The 25,349-nt window shown below is 41.0% G+C and overlaps 1 protein-coding gene across 2 annotated transcripts in view; it reads left to right on the top strand.

Moving 5' to 3' along the window:
- Positions 1-25,349, top strand: part of dnah2 (dynein, axonemal, heavy chain 2) — a 96,793-nt gene that overhangs the window by 10,990 nt on the left and 60,454 nt on the right. The window contains exons 5-8 of one of the 2 annotated variants that reach the window (XM_084343583.1): positions 6,536-6,622; positions 11,157-11,240; positions 12,165-12,246; positions 15,375-15,457. In XM_084343583.1, coding sequence (XP_084199709.1) covers positions 6,536-6,622; positions 11,157-11,240; positions 12,165-12,170 — 177 coding nt within the window. In that variant the 3' untranslated portion in view covers positions 12,171-12,246; positions 15,375-15,457. Of the gene's footprint in view, positions 1-6,535; positions 6,623-11,156; positions 11,273-12,164; positions 12,247-15,374; positions 15,458-21,269; positions 21,377-25,349 lie in introns of both variants that reach the window. The other variant, XM_084343582.1, reaches the window with a different exon arrangement.

Raw genomic sequence — 25,349 nt, 5'->3', positions numbered from 1 at the left:
CCCTTTGTCTCAATGCTCCATTTTAGTGCCTGTCTCTTTAAGGCCCCTTCCTCCTTCAGAGCCCAGTCTGCTCTGATTGGTCAGCTTTCACAGACCTGAAGCAGGCACCATGTTTCTGCCTCAGTTTCCATCACAACCATATAGTTGTGACATGGAAAACTAATTCTTTACAATATGGGAACTTGTAATGATTTTGTGATATGTTTTTGTCAGTGAATCAACCTGTAACACTAAAGTTGATAATAATTTGTCTGAGGTGTTTAAGTCATTGAACTCACCTTGATATAAATGCATGCACTCACGAAGAGTAGATCATCATACATCCCTGTCTCTGATTCTGTATGTGAGACAGCCTGACAGATACTATGCGTAACGACGCGTACAAACATGTACAAACATTTGAAAGGCGAAAGGAGAACAAGTTATAACCTCCAAACATTTAGCATCAGAATTATTTCCTTTTGCATCTGTTCTCTTTATTTATGGAATTTCAAAGGGACCTCGAACTCACAAAGGCCTTTTGAAGATAGATAGCCACCTTTTAAAAAATAAATGAATAACATTCCCTGCTACATTATCTCTAGTCAGTCCTTCCTTCATCAGCGGCTGGTGAAGGAGGGAGGGCGTTAAGCAAAGAGGAGGCTGATCTGTTTTTCTCCCCTTCAGATATCACACCAGCGAGCCTGTCACCCACACAGCCAATATCACAGTCAGTCCACACACTGGGTTCAGTCACAGGGCAGGGAGAGAAAGCAGCAGGGAGGGAGGATGAAATGAGGAAGAAGAAGGGAGATGTCAACAGGGGTAAAAATGTGACTGTGGCGTGTCCTGGTGGCTCAGAGCAATAGGGCACATGCTATATGCTTACGATGCAGTTTGTTTGAGGCTCCTTCTTCCTACTAACCCTGTCTCTTCACTTTTTATAATGTAGTAAATACATACACAATGAATAAATAGATTCAAGTAGTCCATACCAAGTTGCCAACAGAAAAAAAGATGATTGGTAGTAGAAAGAAATAGAGAGGGAGAAGAGGGCCAGCTGAGTATTGCTGGGTGGGTTATAGAATGCAGCATTGAAGGGATGCAGTATGAATAAGCAAAAGAGGACTTTTACATCAGAATACACCTCACAAAGTCTGACATTGGCCAACCCCGACATATTTGCGGCGGTGAAAAGCACGATCCAGGGAAATCGGTGAAGTGCTGTGAGATGCAGTGTCAACACAACAATACTGACAGCTCGGAAACCCATTTACTGTATTAGTCCCCCAAGGATGCCACCATCTCTGAATTTGTCACAGAATTAGGTATCAGCCGAGGGATGCAGCCTCCTCTGTGGCAAATGGAAAAAGCTGCAGAATAAAGTCATAAATTGAAAGTCGACTGAAAATTGTCACCAGCACCACAGTGGCCAGACTGTAGCATTTGCGTCCTTCTCACCTTCCTGCTCTTAAAGCGCAGCTCAGACTCATACGCACATCATTTTTCACATGGTCACTCCCACGCAGTATTAAGTGCAATAAAGTGATTCTAGGACACGCTAAAGAACAGGCTGTAATTGCACTTAAGTAAATCTTGATGTATGAATGCCCATTTCTTAGGAGCTGACATTTTAACTCACTTTAGTCAGTTATCTTCAGGCGACAAAGCAGTTAAGAAATCCTACTGTGTAATCATAGACACAATATTTAACAACTTCCTGGAAATGAGCACTAATGTATGTATTTTGTGTTTTTTTCCCCCATTCATAAGGACTAGTAAGAGATGTGGGTAATGAGGAGCTATTTTGCTGATTTCTTCTCCAGTCAGGTTCCTGTTAGGCTGTCAGAGCTGCAGAGACAATAGTTTCCGGCCCCATCTCACAACACCTCGCCTTCACAAGGTAATAAACCAGGTGCCTCTATCCGTTTCAAAATATTTCTTCTGCCGCACGTTTCTTTTCTTTTGCCGTCACCACCTCCTCTCCTCTCCTTGTCTCCTTCACTTCCCTCCTCTCCATGCACTCTCTCGCTCTCTGTCTCTCACTCAACAGCCAATTTACGACTCAAGGAGACGCCGGAGTGCAATCACAGATCGATCAAAGTTGAGACTTCACCATGAAAACAGCCATGAATCACAGTTAGCTTCTCTGCTCTCTCGCAACTTCTCCTTCACTGCACATATATGTTTATATTAGGTGGTACAGTATGTGTATGCAGCCACGCACTGAACAGTTATTTAGTTTATGTAAGACCTCAGGGGTGGTAGTTGATATGGTGTGTGTATTGTGGTGTGTGTGTGTGTGTGTGTGTGAGATACGAGATCTATCTTGTACGTGAACGTAAGTGTTGTATGAGCATGGCCTGGTGACACATGATGAATGTGAGGTTGGCCGCAGTCTGCCCTTCCTCCTCTCTGTCCTCCCGGTGGCCTCTCTGCTGCTTTCTTTTTCTCTCTTCCTCGCTCTGTCATTCTCTCCATCACTGTCTCTCTCATTTTCAACCTTTTTCATCACCCCCCTCCTCTCGTTTCCCTTCCTGCAGGACCACTTCCAAGCACTGTGTTCTTTGCACGTGCATCCATGCAGGACAGGCACGCACACACCTCTCTGTCTTTATTTAATCATTGGCTCTATTACAGGGGATATTTTCCCAGACAATGCCTCCGAAGGCGGTGAGCCAGGCGGGGGGAATGAGAGGGGGAGATCTCTCTATCCCTCATCACATGGAAGCCACAGTACTGGCACTCCCACTGACTGAGATGAATGAATTTAATATATCTCCCTTTTGAAGCACAGATGACCTCCTGATATGGCTCTCTGTCTCTCTATCGCGGGAGGCCTTTATTTTTTTTATTTTTTTGCTCAGCTCATGAAATCTTGAAATGCACAGGAAGACATCTGAAGGGATTTTGACAGGGACTAATTTGTTTTGTGGCCCGCCGTGACTCGTGAGTTTTTGTCCATACAGGAGTGGACACATTTCCCCTCCCCCAACACCTTTATGATCATAAGATAGCGCTTATCATGGGAGTTTATGTTTGTGCGCAGCTGTGGCTGTTTATAGCGGAAGCAACAAGCGGTGCTTTTATGCCTATGGGAAATAATGTATTAAAGGAAGTTTAATAGCTGCTGTAGCTTTTAGTGTCATAATGTGGTGCCATAAAAATAAGAGGGATTATCTGTTTCTCAACATGAACAGATATTTTTGCTTCAGAATTATTATTTCACCCTCTGCGAAGGGTTAAGGGTCAGCTAGCTGCTATGATGTCTCTGGAGTGGGTCAGAAAGTGGTCAGAAATCATTTAGTGCACTTGTAATCCTGCACCTTTGACCCACTCTAAGATCTGTCAGAATTCCTCTTTCTCTTGCCATATGGCATAGTGTTTGTCTTGTGTGTGTGTGGCAGTCAATTCTGATGATGTGCTTCCATACTAAAGTAAGCCACAGTGACCCCTCTTTTATTTCCATCCTTATTGGATCTAGAGCTCTCCTGAGACAGCGGAGATGTTGATGCCTCCGGTCATTTTTCTGTCTCTTCTAACCGACTGTCCCAGTGTGCTATGTAAGTCCCACTTAATTAGGCCCCAAATTGGATGGATTTACGCTTATCCAGACGCCAAAATGTCTTTTACTGGGTATTTATCCCATGAGGTTAGGGCCACGCTGATCAAATTACACTGATTCAGACTGCATAACCTAGTACTCTGCTAAGCACTGTAGGTTCTGTGTGCATGGGTAAATTTATAGTGCACATGCATAGTACACATAAATACTGACCCGGAATCAACCGATCATCTTGTAGAAATGGAAATTTGATTCTTCAACAAGACTTTGGGCCTTACAACCACAGTGGAGCCCCCAGGAGGCCAGACTTCTGTCTAAAGCCAACCAAACACTAACAGTGTGTAGATCAGATAAACATGATATAGTGACATATAATGCTCGTTGAATAAGATGAATCAACGGTCTCTAAGTTGTGGTTTATTTTTCTCTACTACTTTGATTTTGTAAATGATGGTAAAAAAAATACCTAAAAGTAAACTCTGTTCCCACTTTTGATTTTTTTGCTGCAGTTCCTGAATGGCATTTCCAGCCTCTCTTCCTGCATTCAAACACCAGTTATTATTTAGACCCCTATGATGAACATTCTGGCAAGTAGTCATTTTCTTTCTCCATAACAAGATTAACATTTTTCATAGGCATCATCCGTCATTAAAATTATAATCAACCTGGTAAATGAATGATTCATCATAATGTTTTAATGGCATAATTTAAGAGTCTCAAACTCGTCCGGTGATAGAGTCTGATGAGTACAAAGAGGCCAGAGTTTAAAAAAAGACGTAAAAACATTATGTCCCCTGAGTGGGCAAAAGTCGTAGAGGCAATGAAAAACAGTACCTGTACATACCCAAAACACCTGCATGTCTTTGTATGCGAGCAGCATTGGACATTTTTTTCGTGTGCGCATGTATGTGTATGTGAGTGAGGAGGCAGGTTTTTACGCACACACAGGGCACCGGAGTGCTGTTAATTTCCGCCTGAGCAGGGGAACGGCCACTAAAAGTATCATTGAAGTGATGAATGTGCTGCTAGGCACAGGCATCAGTGTTTAATCTGAGTCATTGGAGAAATAGCACCACATCAACTTCAAACGACTTCCTTTCATCTGCAGTTAGAGACGGATCGTCACAGATGTGGACCCTCTCCCCTTCGTCTTATTTCATTTTTCCTGCACATTTTCTTAATACCTCGTGTATTCTCTGCTGTTAAAATGAATGTAAAACCCCATCCTTCATATCTCGACCGTAAATGTATGTGCGGCACACCTATGTGCTCATGTGTCTGCGTGTGTCAGTGTATACTGTAGGGGGTGGGATGGAATAATACTAACATGTTTATCGTTTCTTTGCTAATAAACTGCTTCAGTAGAAATAACAGACTTTATTTCATTGCTGCTGTGCAAATTAAACATAGCAAGTCAAATTGGCTTTTTTATTACACTTAAAATAAGTAGTAATTACATTACACTTACTAAAGTCATCTGTTTTCCTGCTCATAGATATCTGGTGTTTGAGTGTAGCATTCACTGCAAGACACCGCTTATTTTTGCTGTTTGAAACATTCCACAGGTAAACGGGTTCATTGGTAACAGGTGATAGCACTGAAGTTCACCACTAAAAACGTAAAAACACATGATTGTATAAGGGATATTACTGAATGGGCTCCGGGACATTTCATGAAACTGTTGTCTGGAAATACAGTTTGTTTGCAAGTGATTGCATGCTGTTTTTATTTACATATTACAGAGTGACCCAAATTTTGCAGAATTGGAGTTGTACAATCATCCAAATGTGTACCCAGGACCCTTATCATCGCAGTCGATGTAGTTGTTTAATAATGAAAATTTCCCCCCAAATCCATAATTCTAATAGAATTATCACATACCAATTGGCTGGATCAATTTCAGGCTTTACCTGTTCGGTCATCCAGTCTTGCTAGTAAATGCTATATATATGCTGTGTGTACTGTATGTATGTTGAGCCCTGAGGATATACGTGTTGGCAAAGTCATGAAACAGTACATCGTTATGTTGCATCAGCCTCACAAAGTGGTGTTTCTCTGTGCGTGTGTGTGTAACTATAACATAAAAGTTTATGGACACTCTGATCCTTCAGGCATTTTAGGAGTTCTTGTGTTTTGCACACTGATAGTATGTCATATTGTTTTAGCTTGGAATTCCTGCTGTCAAGCTAGAAAGCACTTGGGGAAAAAAATCAAACCTGTGCTTAAATTCACTCAGGTTGAACAGAAAAAGATGTAATAAATCCTTTAGTATTGTCTACACAAGCACTCCTGGAGTGTGAAGAAAACACATGGGTGCAAAAGGTCATTAACTAGATTGCAAGTACAGTGTGTTAGCATGTGGATTTTTTGCACGAGTTCCTTTAAGCCCAGTAAAGGGTTGTTCTTTTTTCAGATGTCATCTCCTAGTGTATTAACTTGCTGAGGTTACATGCCCCTTCTAGTCTCACCTCCGCTCACCTGAAGTCCATCTCTCCCTCTTCCTCACCTTCCCATTTCCACTATGAGCAGCAACTATAAACTTTTGTGTCTTCAGGATTACCTTTCCATCAGGGGAAGAATGAAGTGTGAAAAGCAATCTGAGAAATGCCAGGCCCACCGATACACAACTTCAACGGATGCAATTATGCCAATGACAGATCATTTACTGACCTTTATCCCTCAGCCTGTATGGATGGCGCTTTGCCACCGTGACAGCCTGCTTTTTGTTTTCGTGCACTTTACAATTTGGTGACAGCTGGAGACCCAGCTCTAAAATGCTGAGGTGCTCATCTGTTTGAAAGACAGCTTGACTTTTTGTGCTGCTCTTTTTCCTTCACTCTCTATGTACTTTGGTTGTGTATGTCTCTGTCAGTGTAACATTCTCATTATTTCTTTATCGGTTTTTCTTCTCCTACTTCTCTTCTCCCTCCTCTTCATCTTTTGTTCTGTCTCTCTCTCCTTCTCCCTCTCTGTCATCTGTATTTCCATCAGACATCCTCCAGAGGCTGGGTCCAGGACCAAACCAGTATTTTTCTTCTGGTTGATGCCTTCGTTCAAATGTTCAGAGACCTGCTTGAGGTGAATTGCTCTCTCACACAACCGGAGCCATGAATACATATACAGACACACACCTGCACACGCGGGATTGGAGTCCACATTCTCGACTCTGCAGGCTCCTGCTGTACAAATAGGTGTCAGACGCATTCAATACCATCCACTTCAACTCATGTTTTCATGCTGCTGCTGCTGCCACTCGTGTCGTACTCCGGAATATATCTGAAACACTGTCTGAATGCTTGATATTTCTTTCTTATCTCCTCCACAGTTTACCCATGCCCATACCTTTTTGTCATACAAACCGTGGCTATCTGTCATCTCTCCTGTGGGGATGCATTGTCTGTTTTGTTTGTCCTCCTCTACTTTTGTTATCCATGACATTGCTGTGGCACAATCTCCTGTCCTGCAGTGCTTCACTCGTAGGGCTTCGCTACATAAGCTAGAAATCCTATTGACTTTCATTTCTTTAATTTTAGATCACAATGTGGATACTCAAGTAAAAACCTACATATAATTTAAAAGGAGATGTCAAAGTTTGTTCATTCCCAGCCTTTGTAAATGCCCTGTGCAAAACATGTTTTGATTCGATTGATTGGAAGGTTATGATGCAGCTCCATTCCCCGCCGCCCTCACAAATTGGTGTGGCTATGACCTTTAACATGTTTGAGCTTAACCTTCCGTTGCTTTCTTTCCACTTTGTTTTCACATTTCTATTCATATTGTTCACATCTCCCTGCTATCCCTGCTATTGTTGACCAAGCCTCCCTTTGGACTTTGGCTGAAGATATCCTTGAATGCAGATATGCTCCTTTACAAATCCATGGGCTGTGACCTTGAATACATTTAGTCTTCAGCATTTTCTCAGTTCTTATCACATACATGCATGACACATGCATCCTTTTTCTGATGTGTGTGTTCATGCCTTTCACATCTATTCTACCCTTTCTCCTTTCTATTTCATCTCTGTGATCCACCTGCAGCTATTTTACATATATTATGCTGCATTATACCATGCAGAGCAGTGTTCCTACCTAACATCTTATTCACACGTGTCCTTATCTTAACCTGTCCCTAACAGCCTTGCTTTGTGGGATATCACTTTCTCTTGGCCACTGTACTGCCTATAGCAGCTTGACCATTGGGCGGAGGGTCAGCTAAGGGCCCCGCTGTGCTTCGGTGGGCACCAGGGGCCAGAGGTTAGCCAGTGCCTCCTGGAGATACACAATAACTTCCACCTTGCTGCAGATTCTGAACTTTGTTGGCACGGGGCATCCTGGACGTCCAAACACCACCTGGCACAATGATTACAACAGTTAGTGCTGTTTTTTTTCATGTTTTCTGTTTCTTTGTTGTTTCTTCACATATGGGTCCTAGTGACCTTCTTGGCCTCGTGGTTGTCAGTAGTATTATTAGACTGGTAGGAGTTGTCAGAGAAGTTGCATACAAGTTTGTGGGAAGTATTGGTGTTGGATATTATTACATTTGATCAAGAGCTAGGGCTGAGCAGTTAATCTAAATGTTAATGAAATCACGCTACGGCCATGTACAGTATTCAAATTACAGATGCTGCAATTTTTTGGTAAGGTAAAACGTGACAAAACAGCAGTACAACGATGTCCTGAAGTCCTGCGGGGGTGCCCTGACCTGCAAATCTTTTTCTCCAAATAGAAAAATAGTTTGTTTGGCATTTCCACAAAAATTGTGGAAATGCTAATGCAGACAATTCATTCCCACATGAACATGAATCATATGGCAACTGCAATATCTGTATAAATATTCGCAGTATGACTTTTTAAACATATTGTTTACAACCCCTAGCATTTAGACTAACAAGTTAATGAATTTCAACAAGAGTGAGAGCAGTTTCTTTACAGACTACCGCAACCAAAACTGCTGTCTGAAATTGATCTCTTATGACACAGAAATGCAATTTGTAGTTAGAGTTACAGAATAAGTAAAGCTAAAAACAGAAACAAAAACTAAAGTTTAGATCTGTGTGGCTAGTGCATGTATCATAAGCCAGTGCATGTATGTCTGTTTCCTCTTAAAAGTACAAGTAGGGATGTGTTCGCTAGATGACCAAACATCCTTACAGGGAAACATGCTGGTTTTACTAAAGCTGGAACGATGGAAAAACCACAACTGAATATGTTAAAGGGCTGTCACTTTCTCAAGGCTGAACTAATTTTAAATGATACGCAATTGTTTGAATGCTCCCTCTCAGTTGGGTGGTAAGCCAGCAGGTTAGTCCACAGATTGTTGTCGTTGACGAGTAAGACAGGGCCTTATACAAAGTCAACAAACAGCCTCATCTTTGTTTTTGTCTTAGCCATCTATGGTGTAGAACCCAAAATACCTTCACCCATTGCTTCTCAGATGTCTTGGTGTCATTGTTGTCCCCTCAGGACGACTCTGCTTGCTATTGTCCTCCATTTTTATAGCAAAACAACATTACATTAACATTCACTGATAGGTCAATAGGGCATGAATTAGATGAAGCTGATAGTGATGTCTTAAAGGGCCTACTGCTGAATCACAAGGCAAACTACAACAAACAGCCTAATGTGCTTATATAGTGTACATTTCGAAGAGGTTATTTCAGTTCAAATATGAACTTTATACCCTACGCTCAAACTGAATTTTGACTGATAGCCTATGATAGTTATCATGTTTCACAAGACAATCAGCTAGCTGGTTAGCACTGAGTTGGAGGCTGCTGCAGTGAGGTGCAAGGATGTGAATGAGTACACATGTACTGTATATCAGACACTAAACTCTCCAAATGTATAATTTGTAGTATTGTTGTGTGTAAATGTGCTGTTTGTGTTTGTTTGTGTCACTTTTGGATGAAAGCATGTAAGACACTTGAAGAGAAGTCAAACACTGTTCCAAACACAAAAAGTATCATTTGAGTCCTTCAAAAGGTCACACTTGTAGATGAGACAGGAGAGGGTGGCTTCAGCGGGATTTAGCGAGACCTAGTTCAAAACCACCACCTTGTTATGTGCTTGATTTTTGAGGTGTTAAGTTTGAGCTGTTTAGGTGTTCACTGAGAATGCCAGACGTAAGCGGGAGGGATGTCAAGGGACTCGAACACGCATCACTGCCAAATAACGGAGTAAATAAAGCTGTCTTGCTTGCAATTTCTAAAGAGTAGGTTTAAAGACCATCTTCTCCTTTCTGTTTATTCTGTTGAAAAAGCTTTGAGCAAAGAGAGCGTTAAACATTTGATATGAGAGGATCACGCTGATAACTGGTATAAAATCCCTGGGCTGTCATCAGTAGAATTTAGATGACTGGTGTTGCTGGAAGTAATAGAGATAAATGCGGCGTGGCTCAGAATCTATCTTGTTCCTTCCCTCTGAGTCAGTGCCTTGCCCCGTGAGCCTGGATAAAATATCTCAACCGTTATGCTAGTTCACACACACACATCCAGACAAGGATGTTTTGTCATCTTTTTGTCATTTTTCAACTAATAATGGGTTTCTGTACACAGCTGTCAGACAGGACAGGAATCAGCTTTCTCCCCTTTCACACATGCAAGTTTATGCAAAACAACACACACGCAAACACACGCACACACACACACACACACACACACACACACACACACACACACACACACACACACACACACACACACACACGCGCGTATCACGTGTCTGGCCAGAACAATATTGTCCTCATCATTTTGTTCACATAAAAGCATATTTGTTTGAGGATAAATTGGCCAAAGATAGTTACATTGTTTCAGCTAATTGTTGTCATAGATAGTCAGCCATTTGTCATGTATACCGCAGTGTCTAAACTCGTCAAAGTTGTCAAAATAAAGCTAAAATATTTGCAGCACAGATAGTTCTAAAGGGCTAAGAAAAAACTGCTTACCTTAACAGGCATTTTTTAATGGTTAAAAAAATACAACATGATATCTTCAGAAAGACAAAGGTAAAGAAGTAAGAAGAAGTAACATAAGCTGCAAGAAATGAATTCCCTAAGCACTGGACAGCCGGCACATAGTCATGTAGCACACAAACACACAGCACTGAAATGTTCCAGTCTAGAGCTCCTCGTATAGACTAATGGTTGCTGTCCATTGCTTGAAACCAAAGTGCATCAAATTAGTGTTGTGTCTAGACAGCCTGTCCATGCGGATGTGTGTGTCCATAAATTTGACATTAAATGCATACTTAGTATGTGTCTTCTAGATAAATGAGCGTCCAATGCTACACTTTATACTGTGTGTGTGTGTGTGTGTGTGTGTGTGTGTGTGTGTGTGTGTGTGTGTGTGTTTGTGTGCACATGTGTAATTTATCTGTGTTGGGGCCTTCATTATGATTCAGGGGCGGCAGGTCATTTGATGTCTTATCTGAATAACATGATGGAAGATGGATGTTCTGCCCGTGTGACATGTATGGGTGTGGATCTACTATGTGTTTCTGTGCCTTTATATTCATATATGTGTCTCCCTTATGTTTCAATACATACAGTTTATGTGCATGTATGCATATGTATTCCCTGTTTGACCATCTCTGTATGTGTGTGCGTGCATTTCTAGAGTGAAGTCATGAAGGTGAAGACCCACCCCTCCAGGGACTCATGCTCACACTGTCCCTCCCTCTCATCTGACACATCACTAAAGGTCTTGGGAAAAAGTGTTTGCTGGCAGCATGTGTATGTATGTGTGTGTGTGTGGATGATGGATTGGGGTCATGGGGGGTTGCAGGGTTGCAATGTTGTTGCCAAGACAAACAGCTGCGCTTGTGTCTGGGGCAGGTGTTTCATAGCGACTCAGCACATTGAAATTAGTCAAATCAATACACCCCTTCCGCTTTTTTGCATATTCGTGTAAGTGAGTGAGTGTGTGTGTGTGTGTGTGTGTGTGTGTGTGTGTGTGCATTCCGGCTTTAAATGTGTACTTTTGATCTATGTTATCACTCCCTCTGTTCAGCTGATCTTTATATATGTAGGTTTTGTGCATTAGTAAAATGGTTTGAGATGTTTTTATACTTGCATCACTTACAGTCGCTCTCTCCCGATATGGTGTTTACAGTTACCAGGGTATAAATCGTAGAATGCCTATTGTCTCTGTAGCTTGCTATGGCTCCCGTTCACCAAAGTCCATTTTCCTCCCCTAAATGGACCATAGAGAACTGGCCATTCTATCACTTTAATACACAGAGAGCAAAGGCACTTTTCCCACAATAGTCTTGGTGTGTAGATTATCCACCCTCCGTTGATTTCTGAGCTTTCTGAGAGCCCCGAGGTCTGTCTCAGCTTCCCAGTGTGTGCTGCATTCACTGCAAGCTTCTTTCTCACGCTCAACCAACTTTATGTATTCACCCATAGATATAAACACCACTCTCCTGAGTAAAGACTCTTTTTTCCATTGTCTCGCTCTTTTTTCTCCCTGTATTTTCATTGCTAACACTCAACCATACGCTCATCCTCTTATTCTTGTCCTTTTAAAACACACAGAGAGAAGAATGCGCAGTGTACAGTATTGTTAATTGCTGACTGATAATTAGTGACTGCACCAGAGGATAAGATCTTCTCCTGCTCCCAGATATAGGGCCAGGCCCACTAGGCGAGGGATCTGAACCTTACCTTACTCACTTCTTGGTTGCCAGCATCACAACATGAGTGTGGTAAGACCTCCTTTTGTGTTCTCAGTGCTTCAAAGATCACGTTTGTTAAAGACTGTTGGGTCGAATCAACTAAAACTGTGATTTCAGTATTCTGAGACCCTTCAGACCTTTTTTTTTTTTAAACAACTATGTAGGCATCTGACAACATGAAACATACACGTACCTAAATCAGTGACAATATCTGTATTATGTGATTAAATTAAACTGTCACAGAAAGTATCAGACAGATGGTTTCATAGCCTGCCAAGAGCAAGCAGAAGTACTGTACAGCAGCTTTATTTGTATTAGCCTCATGCCTGAAGTAAATGAAGTAAATTAATGACAGAAGGCAAGAGGGCACAGGTTAGTAATTCGTTCATAGACATTCCCAGTCCTCATTCATCAAAGGAAAGTTGCAAAATTAAATTCTGGCTTCTTGTGGTCTAAGGTACAAGGAACCAGATTTACAGTAGAGCTGTATTTTTTCAAATGCAAATCATTTTGCAAATCATCACATTTTATTCTGGCTTGTGTCACAGGTGTAGGAGTGTTTGCAAATAAAATCAAGACAATGGGAACTCCCACACAACAATAATACATGTGGCTGAGGTTGCTGTGACAGTATGAATCACAGTGCTTAGTGTAAAGTTAACAGAGAAATGACACAGACATGAGCAGAATGCCAGATGAACTAAATGTTGTTGATAATTATGGATAAAAAATATGGTATGGATGTCAACGGTTAACGCATTTCTGTCAATTGTTTAATTTGCATACAGAAACACTGTCTTCTAACGGCTGCGCCAGAACAGTATGAAAGTTATAAAATAACAGGGAAGCAATTACAGCACGCAAATTACACACAATTTGGGATTTCCTGTACCTTAAAATTTCTTGTTAAGCTTTGGTACTTTAAGCCACCTCATTGCTTTGTCTTTACACAAATGAAAACAAAGCCGAAAACAAGAAATCGAACGGACAAAGAAAACATCAAAACTTCAACATTGCAACCTGCACTTGAACCAAATCTGGAAGAAGTTGGGGTGACCCATGCCCAAAAGTGAAAAATATTAGATGCACATGCACCTGGTTCCTCACTCTTTCCTTCTATACCTTCCCTCTCGACTAAACATAGAAACTATAAGAACTGGTGCTTGTACACTGCAAAAAGTCAGCTCTTAAAAACAAGAAAAAAGCAATATGCAATGGAAAATATTCCTTAAAATAAGCAAAATTATCTGCCAACATCAGGAAAATTTAACTTAGCAAGATTTTTTTTTTAAACAGTTTATAAACTATTAAAATGACTAATGCCTTTACTCACACATAGTAGTTAAATGTGGTTACTGTTCAGTCATTGTTCAGTGAGTGAAATCCAGTGATGATCCACTGTTCTTAGAGCCAATGGAGGCCACGTAAGGCCAACTCACGCCGCTCTTTGTGAGCCAGGTCAACACTCAGACCATCACAGTGCTGTTTTGGGTTTAAACAGTTGTGCCATGCCCAGAACGAACCAAACTCAACCAGGCCAGACCAAACCTCCACCAGCAGAGTTCTGTATTTGTGGCTTTTGTCCAGCTGTGGCCTTGGCAGCTCGATCACTATTAAACACAGCTGTTGCTGCCTTGCCTCTGGGAACACACATACAAATGTACAGTCCAAAAGCAGTGAAAGTTCAAACTCTGTTTAACATTATCTCCATCCGGATACACAAAGAAGAGAAATTAACAACAGTAGGGGGGCTTTAATTGTACTCAGACATGATTTTGTTGCCCTTTATTTTACTGACATATTCTCTGTGGAATAATACATTGTTCTCTTAAAGTTGAAATATGAGACAGGAGTGCAATACAATCCTAGCAACAGGCCCCATTGAACAGTAAAATAGATCATATATGAATGCTGCTGTGCTTGACTGTGAATCTTGAGTATACTATATTTTTTGCGCTCTGCTGTTGAGGGGGTAAGTTAAAACTACCCTCTCATGATTAAGGAATAGGGCCCCAGGTACTGATTCTCTCTCAGATGGTACTTTACAGCTCTGCATTTTACTTTTCAGGTGATGCTGCTGTAAATAGAAGGTATTGTTCTAAGCAGTGAGTGAGACAATATTGTCTTTCGTAGTAATTATGCAATCAAATTCAATAGAGTGACATCTGTTTAACTTAATAACAGTTTGGGGAGCAATTGATGACACTGTGATAACTGTAAGAGAATCTCAGTGCATCGGTCGAACTAGATATCAGGACTGATGCCTGAGACTTGACCAGACAGTGAGATATGATCTGGGACACATGTTTGTAGATAATGAAAAGTAACACTGTACAAAAGTGACAAAGTCTATATCCTTACCCTGATGCTCCCATCACACAGTGGCTTCATCGGAGTAACAACTACTCTGGGGTTTTTAACCCTTACTTTAGTCTGGAGTATTGGTTGTCATTGCATTGAACCTTACCATTACACTGCTGTAACAAAAAGCGCTGCAACAGTCAACATTTAATACACTTTGCAGATTTGATGGGTGCAGCTTTTCCCACTATCAACATTAAAACAAACTCAAATGTGTCAGTGTCTAACGTAGCTGAAATGATGATCTGGAATTCAGACACTCCCTACTTTTTTCTTCACAATCTGCATGCATTTAGCCATGTTGGCTACATGAATGTTTACCCACAGCAGGATGATAGGCTCCTAAATGTCACACATAGTTCTGAAAAGGCCAGAGAGGCAGACTCGCGATGTTATTGCAAGGCATTTTTTCATGTGCTCCTATTTAGGGAAGAAAGAATAACTAAATGAGGCCTGAGGCATTTAAACTAAGATGGAGTCCAGTTGTGCCTGTACCCTTGGCGTTGGGTCAGGCCCAATCAGGTGTTGGCTACAAATAAAAGCTCCAGTGTGCCCTCCTAAGACGATTAACTACTTTCAACTTAAAAGCCATGTGTTCTGCTTAAAATGAAGCCAGGCAGAGTTTGTTCTGAAGTGCCTGCTTTTCATTGGCTTTGTGGCTTCTTTATATTTACTTTAATGTAATGGACAACAGCTTGATGAAAGCATAATACTGTGAACATACTCTGTTTGTAGAGTGAGAACAGTTATTGTTTATGTACTTTGACCTACTGCATTGTCCCTGCCCTTCCTCTCAGGTGCTGCAGAAGCCTGATTTCATGACATACAGCATCAAGCGTCCAGAGGCAGGTCAGAGGGAGAGCACTGCCACTGGCAACAGGTCTGACACATACACATGTGACGCTGACCGAACTCAATATAAACACAACTAGGGCACCACGTGTCATTATTTTTCAATTCTATTGAAGTTTTCGAATGAAAGTCTGTCATCATATTTTATGATGTCATCAGCTTAGAAAAAAATTATCTGGTCATCTCATCTGGTCTCATCATGAGGTGAAGCGAATGCAGATACATAATATGATTTCTTTTTATTTTGGAACAGCTTAATTAGTTTACTATAATGTTGTTAGAGCCAAAATAGATTTTTGAGTCTAACTCTCATTTTGTCAAATATCTTTTGGACCGACCCAAAGCATCTGTATTTGATGACCTGGGAATGAGACTCCACAATCAACTGTCATGCAAAAAAAGAAAAATCTGTGCAGCATTCAAATTCAAATGTTGATTAAGGATTTGAATGTCAATGTTTGAATGAGGCTTGAAGGGTAGTGCAATGATTGCATGTTGAATTATCAGTCCATTGAATATTTGTGATATTGAATGTCCTGATGTTTTGTTATGTTTTAGGCATCAGAATTAGTGGCATCACTAGCATTATCACAACATACATGCATTAATACATTTGCACACACACGCACAGTTTTTGTTGCGAAGACTTTCAGGTTGCGTTAGTAATAAGTAATGTTCTGGATGTTTCTCAGCATCATCACTAACACTTACGCTGCTATATTGCTTAACTCAATGTCGTTAGCTCCTGCATAGCTCCCACCCATGTTATCCATGCCTGACCGCGACATGGGGGTGACGTTACTGCTCATTCTTCCCCCAACACCACCAGACTGAAAGAGAGAGTGCATGACAAACCCTGAGTTAACAGCAAAAATAAGCAAACTCACCTACACATTTACAAACAACCTCATCACATGAAGGTAATAGTGTTATCTGACAGCACAATGCAAGTGGCAACGGAGAGCTCATGTGTACAGAACTGGGACACTTCTAGGCTCAGCAGACACTCTAGTGGAAATTAGACCTCCGTGTAGCAAGTGAAAGTGCATATCAGTATGTGTGTGTGCCTGCAAGTGAGCCAGCACAAAATCCAGTCAGCCATGCATGCCGTGAATGTTCATAACCCAAGAAGAGCCGAAGTCTAAGGTCAAGTGGATGCACAAACAGAGCTAACGCGGGCGGGCTTTTGCCTCATATTTCTTCATAAATCAAACAGTGATAGCCTTTGAGACGTTTGTTGAATCGGTTTGTCCATACAACAGGAGAAAGTGTGGTTCTTGTAATGGTTTGCCAGATTTCCTAGTCTGTCATACATTTCCAGTCAGACATTTGTTATCCTGTCGGCTGGCAATAGAAGACCTTACATGGTATAATTGCAAACGAAGCCTCATATGTGCACACACACATCGACAGACTGGGGCACACACTTGCTGTCTCAGCAGTTTACGTTATGAGATCATCTTGCTTCTCAGTCAGTGACAAAAAACCCCCAAAACCTAATATTTACTTCTTCTGACACACTGTGTGTGTGTGTGTGTGTGTGTGTGTGTGTGTGTGTGTGTGTGTATGTGTGTGTGGCCTGGCAAATTGGGTCTGTTTTGGTAGCAAATGTGTTTTTTTGATAAGAGGTTCGCTATGCTCCTTTGGTTATCTAAGGAAGTTTCAAGCACTTTCACCTGTGACTGTCTCCCGCACATTTACAAGGGTTTAACAACTGTAAAGACACCCATTGGTTTGTGGACTGCCATTTTGAAGCCTCAGGTATGGCATCAAAGCCATCCCAGTCTTGTTTTTTTGGAGCCAGAAGTGACCATGTTTGGACGAGATGGTAGAGCTGGAAAGGAAACTAATTGGATCAGACTGAGGACACAGAAACACACTGTGGAATGACTTGTCATTCCAAGGTAGCCATGCCCTCAGGCATACCCTGCATTATCATCTGTTCTATCGTCATTGGAGAAGACTTGAAACTAGTGACTGAGACCATAAAACTCATTAGGACACTGTTTACTAAGGTAATGATTCAAAGGGGAATAAGGAAATTTTCTCATAAGCTTGTGTAAAGTAGATTTGCAACAGTTTTCTTAACTGCTGTTTTGCAGTTTTGCCGTTTAGACTGTGGCCAAATATAACCTATAGGTTGACCAAAGCATCTAAATTCTAGTTGCCTTAAATACATGTTAAAAAGACTTGTTTGTTTTCCCATACTCCGCACAAAGAATAAGGTTCATCCAGGGACTGGTGGAAATTTACAGTGGTCCTCTTAAGACTAGCAGAACGAGTCTGTGTGTGAGGCAGCGTCTGTTTATGCTTGTGTTCAATAAACAAGTGGGACAATGTGATTAAGTCTAGTTTAGTGTGAAGACGTGGGCCTAATGAGGGATATTGGTTTCAATGTGCTCAACAAAAACAATGGCATTATAAAATGGGAGCCGAGTGTTTTATACAGGGAAAGCTTATCTGATGAAGATCTCACTGAATTAAACATTAAGTATATTACATTAAGCATTTATCATCTTAGTTGTCAAGTGTGGTCTGCAGGTGCTGTAAGAACGCCTATGTAAAAAAACAGATTCAGTCCCAGCAGATTGTAAGTGGAGGATATACAAGAGCTGACGAATTTAGGTCAAGTCATCATGCATTGAACTGTATGTGGGTTATGGATTTATCAAGCAGTGTGTGCAACCTCTCTGACCCTGCTGTGCTGTGCTGTGCTGTACTTCTGACTACAGCAGTTTTGTAGCTCTGTAGTAACACAAATTGGATAGTGTTACACTTTCCCTTTGCTTCCTTTATTTCATATGATATAAAGCTTCTCCATCTCTATTTACATTCTCACTCAAATCATATTGTCGTCTCCTACCTGTCTCCTCTTTTCCAATTACCTCTTTCACTCAGTCACTCGCTCAACCGCACTCTCCTGTGTATTTCTGGCTGCTTAGCTGTCATCATTCTGTCATCTGCATATTCAGACCTACATCAGAAATAAATGCAGCAGAGCAGCAGCGGAGGCAGACTGGCTGCAGTCCAGGACGTGATGCATAGGCTGTTGGAGGGGAATCTGGTGTCAGACCCCACAAAGGTCATAAAAGTGGAAAGATGGATGCAGTGCTAACTTCTAGCACAGCGCTCAATTATTGACCAGAGGGGGGATATGTGTGTCCAGCACATGTGTGTATGTGTCGGCTACAGTAAAGCCTGTGTGCTCAAGTCTAAGCATGTGAATATGTTTGTCTTTTCATCTGCACTCATTTAACGGTTCACTGGGGAGCAATAGGCATTAACTGTTAGAATGGAAAATTTATTGGAGATGACAGACACGTAAATACAAATAGATACAGTACATGCGTGCACATACACACTGTGGAGCTTCCGTACATGGGTTCTTGTTGGCCTGCAGTTCAAAAACAATAATAAAAGCCTTGGGATGAGTTGCCAGGGGGCAGCTGGAGCCGCAGCAGGTTGAGCATGCCTAATGAAAACTTAATGCTCATTGGCAGGGAATGCCACTGCGCTTCTCTCCAAGGATTTAAGATCAGGCAGACATCAAGCCAATGTCAAGATCTGTGGAGCCCAAAGTCAAAAGCCTGGCAGAGTGTCTCTGCATTTCTAGGTACACAGACAGAGAGCGTGAGAGAGACTGAGGGAATCTGCAAAAGAGATCTGAACCGGCTCAGAATAGTCGCCCTCCTTCCTCACCAACAAAATTCCTCTCCGAGGCTTATTCTGCACGCTGTGCCTTATCCCCATGAAAGCCATAAAATCCGGAGATTGGTGCTTGGATCTGGAATTTTGAGTGAGAGCAAAATTACTCTCCTTAGGAATTAGGTCCAACAGTGCAGACGGCAAGTGAGGGAGAGAGAGAAAAGGGGATGATACGTATTTTATGGAGACAAATGTGTACAGGAAGAGTTGTGGAGAGAGACGGCAGCATGTTGAATCTCAGTGGGAACGTGCTCTGTGCTCCCACAATTTGAATAGGAAAGTGTTGGATGTAATGTTGGCTCGATGCTGTCTTGATAAGGCCTGTCTGCAGTAATTGAAACCAGAGAGCGAGACAGAGGATATGAGGCACTCTTTTTGTATGTGAGACGTTAGAGTCATGATATCCCTTTATAATGAGCTCCTCTCTGATCTGCAGAAATGTAAAGAGTGGCAGGGAGGAAACTAGTGAGGGACTGGGGGAATGGAGAGGAAGGGATGTCGGAAGAATGAGGGATGGAAGAAAATATGCAGCACCGTCTCAGCAAAACTCTGAGCTTGGAATTCTGTGTCCTCTCCTCACTTCCTCATACAGTACGCACACTTACAGCAGGTCTGCTTGATAGATACGTATATCTGCAGCCAAATCCCTTCAATAACACCACTTCAGACTTTCAAATTGCGTGCAGTAAGTAAGTAATGTAAGTATATACATTTAAGTCCAATTTAGTGTGCAGGTACCCGAATCCGTCCCCACAAAACAGATACGTCCAAATATGACCCCAAAAAAAATGTCAGGTGACAAAGTATAAAGAGCGACCAAGTGGATGGGTGCGAAAAAGTAGATGGAAAGCAGGGTGGAGGTTGGGTCATGCATGGGTCAAACAGACAAGCAAACAAACAAACAAACAAACAAAAGGACTTCCAAGCAGGGGAGTGTTGTTCATGTCCCCAAAAATCAGCATCGACTTTTAATTTACATCCTGAAGTTAAAGGACGGTATGTAAGTCACTTCATGTATATAATGTCTTCTTCCTTAAACCTAAACAAGCAGTTTTGTTGTGTAAGCCTAACCAAAGTGTGACTGTTGTGTGTTTTTGTTACCGTGACGGATGTATAAGTCAGCTGACTATGGATGGCAACAAACACCACTTTACTGTCGATCTACTCTCGACAGAAGTTAATGGGAAGGGTCCACGTACAGTATGCGCTGCATGCAATTCAAAAGTATAAAGTCGTCATATCTGTGTTTACTATGTCTGAATACTTACTGACATACAGTATGATGTCATTCTCACTGCAACGGATGCCTTATATGGCATAATACCCTCTCTGATTATATACTGAAGCTTTTATGTTTCATAAAGGCTTGTATCAAAGTACAGCAATGGTTACCAAGCAGGAATCAAACAGCATTAGTATAGTGAAGTAAATTTTAAGTTCGTTTTAACATATTTGAGGTGAATGGTACATCAAATATTACCCCAGAGCAGTATCTTACTATCTTATCTTACTTTTCGGCAGCTTTGTTGTGAGAGTTGAAAATAAACATCTTGATAAACAAACTCATTTTAATGAGCTCCGCTCTTACCCTGCGTATGTACAGTAGACATTGTCTGAAGTAGTGCACGTTGTTTGCATGTGATGCATGTTGGTTTTTATTGATTGCATTATGGGAATTTCTCCTGTTTTTATTCCAGAGGAGTTAGAGCTTGAGGACGACCTCGAGGATCACTAGCGGAACGGTTTCCAAACAGTATGCTCAGTGGTGTTGTTTTATCTCTGAAATTCCCTCTTACCCTGCTGCCTAGAAAACTTTTACAGCAAACGCTGTTTGTGCCTGCTCGTATTTTCTTGATATCATGGCACCATTCCACTGAACAATCTGAATGTTTTGAGGAATGACACAGTGGAGCAGTGCCACAGATGTATGCCAACAGCGAGAGTTCTACCAGCTGTTTGGAGTGCAGTCCAAAAAAAATCAGGATAATGCCGATAATACATTTTCCTAGTGTCATTAAGGATTGCATGTCTTTTCTCTGCCACTCCAAGAGGACTGTAAGAGGTTTAGCCAACTAAGTCTGTGGCTGTATCTAATGAGTTGGCTCTCTCTGCTTCTTTGTGTGTCTCTGCTCCAGGAGCAGCGGGTGAGCCTCACAGAGAAAGTGGACTGCATGTCTTCAGGGTGCTTGTAGCACTGCAGCAGTCCCCTAGACCCCAGCGAAGGTAACTCCAGCAGGCCAAGGTGATCATACAAATAAGTTAGGCAGAAACAGTGTATCACACATGTTGTTTACGCAACGTGTTGTTGTTGTAGCTGCTACTGAGCCGACTTAACAGAAACTCGAAAAACACAGAGCGTGTCACCATCACTTTTGTCATCTACCTACCTCTGCTATTTCCTCTTTCAAAATTACATGTTTTACTCCTGTCAGCAGTGATTTGTCTGCCCATCATGAAATAATGCTTCTTCTATCTTTCCATTATTTGTCAAAAAGTCATTTTCCGAAGCAGCAGTTTCTCATCTAACATGTTGCTTCACTATATTAACTTCGATCAAAGCAATGTGGCATTTGGAAAAATGCAAAATAACTTGGCCCAAAATTGACAAATCTGTCAACGGACCAAAGTTCATTCAGCCATAACATATAACAAATGCCTTTCTATTCGCCCTGGAACAGTTAACATAAGCAGAGTTACTGTAAACCTTACTAGGTGTCCTATAATCACTTTAAAGCTTAATTAGCTTTGACACATGGCCTTGCTTTTGAAAGGAAATTATACAAGTGTTGAATGAGTCTCATTTAACTGATTATTAGAGGGTCTTTTCCACCAGAAAAAGGCCATGATTTAATTAGACTTTTCATAATATCCAGGAGATGTCAAGATGAGTAGAGGATGAAAAGGGAAGTGGCAATCTTCCCAGGCATCAGTTTGGGCTGTCTTTCCTCCAGGAAACGTTTTGAAACCAGGAAAATATTAAACCTTTTGGTTCCAGGCCTTTCAGATGATTGTATAGACGGACATGATGGAGGGTATAGAGAAGCTGACGCAACATGTGCAGTGTTTTACTGCGGAGAGTAGATATGATGCCGGGACATGCTGACATATTATCATACACATAGTCCCCGCAGCAGGAAAGTTTTGCATAAGGAATGCAAAATAACAATTGGCAATAACTGCATGTGGTGAGATCTTTATTTATCTTGCTCTGACATTTACTTCAGACGGGGGAGTTCTACCAATATTATTCTTTCTCAGACACAAACACGTACACATATACAAAGGGAAGAATTTCATATTTTCGGGCTGAACAAAGTCATCCATCTTCCCTGTGTGATGCCCTAGCTTTGTTGCAGTTCCAAGGTCTGGCTCACATTGAGAGTCCCGTGTATACAGGCCAACACGTTGTATACAGCATGATAGGATAGGCGAATAGCCATTTCTCCTTGTCAGACAGCTCAGAACACAGACAGACAAAAACACGGACACAATACTTGAATTCATGCAGAAAATATCTTGTAAGCAAACATGCAAACACACATTCAACCACTCAGGAACACAAGGTGAGATTGCATTATAGATCACAGACGGCTCTCATGTCTAGGCCACTGTTGGGTATAAATCAGGACTGACGTGTGATTCATGCCTTATGCATGTTGTTTGACTGTAACCTGCATTAACGAGACATGTAATAGCGCATATCACAACGTATTAACTCAGCTCGGTGTTGAGCGGTGCGGACAGGCTGGCCTTGATAGAACAATATTGGCTTCGAGAAGAAGGAACCTGATGAATCTTTATGTCACAAAAATCAATGATGTTGTCAGAGATAGGAGCTGGAGTTTGGATTTGACTTCTTTTTTTTTCTTGTTTAGAGAAAAGGAAACAGGCTTATTCGAGTAGTCCTGCCTCAAGGAAGAAAACATTGATCCCGTGGAGGTTAATATTAATACCAATGGGGCAGGTGGTTGCGTGTGATGGATAAAATCAGTATGGGTGTAGGTGTGCCTGTTCATCTATGTCCACAGAGCTAGTTCTCCGCAACAGCCAGAAGTTGGTTTGGTTCTTTACCACCAAGTCAGATTCTAAATGGTGCCTTGGTTAGAAAATTACTTTGAATACGGCTTTCACTTTATTTTCGGGCTAAGCTCAATTTTCTTTTTTTTTTGTGAACATTTTTTTACATGCAAAGCTTATGTTGAGGTCTGTAATTAACTCGGCATATTTTATGAAATCATCTCTCTAAAAAAAAATTTAAATCCTCAAACAAAATGTTCAAATTGATTAAAGTAATTCATCGAATTAAATGAGTTCTTCCTTAAATAAATATAACGCCATCATCATAAATAAATAAATGCAGGCTGCAGGTTAATCCCTAAAAAGGCATAAAATAACGATGAAATAATAATTGCGCTCTTAGGATTATAGCAACAATATGCTACTTCAGAAACGTCAATAAAACAAATCAGAAAATTTCGAATGGAAGTGTTTCCTTTTTTTCTTTTCTGAATTCTGAACAGTCCAAGAACGGCAAGCTAGTTTTTTGATCACAGTTAAAGTGCTGTTTCAAAAGACTAAACACCGACAAATATGTGAAAACATGGATAAAGGCAAAAATATTTTGCTGTCGAAGAGAAGACTGAGCGGTTCACCCAGCAGCTGGTTCAAGTATATTGATACTGCTGAAAATAAGTGTTGAACCCTGTTTCAAAAATATTCAGAATCCATAAATATGGATATTTTAATATGTTTGACAACACTAGCAGCCACGATTTGATTCTAATTTTATGAATAGTATAATACATATAATATATGTGTAGTATTGTCTTTATCTGCAGTAGTGACGAAATATCAGGTTTAACAGTATAAATAGAAAAGCTAAAATAGAAAGGAAAAAAAAGGGGCACAGCATTTGAATGTTGACTTAGTTGAATGTCAAGGTTATGAATAAAGCTTGAAACTATTTGGTACAGCCATACTTTGTTGAAAATCTTTTCACCCACATTTCGCGTGAGAGTGGCAGCGTGCAGATCTAAGCTCCTCTTTCTGGATGCTGGATAAAAGCAGACTGGAAGCATTAATGAAAAAATGAATTTGAAAATGTGTTTATTACACTTGTGATCAACACATCAAGACAGTTTTCTCCAGACCCAAAACTCAGTTTTGCTCTGGTGTTAAAAACAAACCCACGATCAGAAAAATAATCTCTGCCTTCCATAGCTTTCATATGGTGATGTGGATGGTCTGTGTTTAAAAACCCAGCTCATAACTCAACTTTCTTCCTAGAATCACTTGGGGATCTGTTAACATTCTTTCATGACTTTTCTAAACCTCTGAATAGAATCCAAAAAGAGAAATGGCTGTTTGTTTTGTTATACCAGTGCCTTTACACAACCCTTTCCCAAATCTGTTTTGTTTGGAATGAGATTTTTAATGGGAAAACAACAAGAAGACGGACAAGCACAAAAACAAGAGAAAAAATTGAATAATTGCCAGGTGTAGTCAGTATTATTGCAATGTGTAGAACACATATTTGACCAATCATTCACTGTAATCTGTTTTCCAGTGGCCAAATGGTTTCTCTTGTTCCATTTTATCGCACCCCAGAGGACCTTTACCTCTGCTTTTCACGTTTTCTGTATCATTCTTTCTATAGTTTGTTTTCTTTGTATTTAACAGATACTTTCTGTGACCTTTTCACAGTGAGCCAGGGAGTGTGAATGTTCAGTTTAATTTTGATCAGCTGATTTTTCAAATGTCATTGAAAGCAACCTATAGGGCAACTGCATGTGTGTGTTTTGTCTGGTTTAACAATCCTTCTTAGCCCATCTTCACTGTATCAAGCATCTCTGCCAGGCTCATCTTTTTAGTGTAGGTAAATTTCAGGATAACATTTTAACAGGCATTTTAAGGCAGCACGTGTTTCCATTGTGCAATGGGCTCACACTGCTCTGCTTATGTGGAACTGGGAGGAAACGTTTTAGCTGCAAGCTGAAGTGGCATGTGTTGCATTTACACTGTAGTAAAAGTAAAATGTTTGAACTCATTCTCTGTAACAATTTGCAGTGAATTAATTGTTTAAAGGTATATAAAATGAGCATGTTTGTTCGATTGTGAGCTGGGTGGTTAGCACGCTTAGCCAGTTTTCTCAAGGTTGCATGGGTTTCCCTCAGGTGCTTCCGTGTCCTTCCACTGTCCCAAGCTCTAGTCTTAAT

The sequence above is a fragment of the Pagrus pagrus genome (genome assembly GCF_965226575.1).
Source record: "Pagrus pagrus genome assembly, chromosome: 22".
Lineage (NCBI taxonomy): Eukaryota > Metazoa > Chordata > Actinopteri > Spariformes > Sparidae > Pagrus > Pagrus pagrus.
Note: the sequence above shows the minus strand (reverse complement) of the source record. Positions and strands in the feature narration are given on the sequence as shown.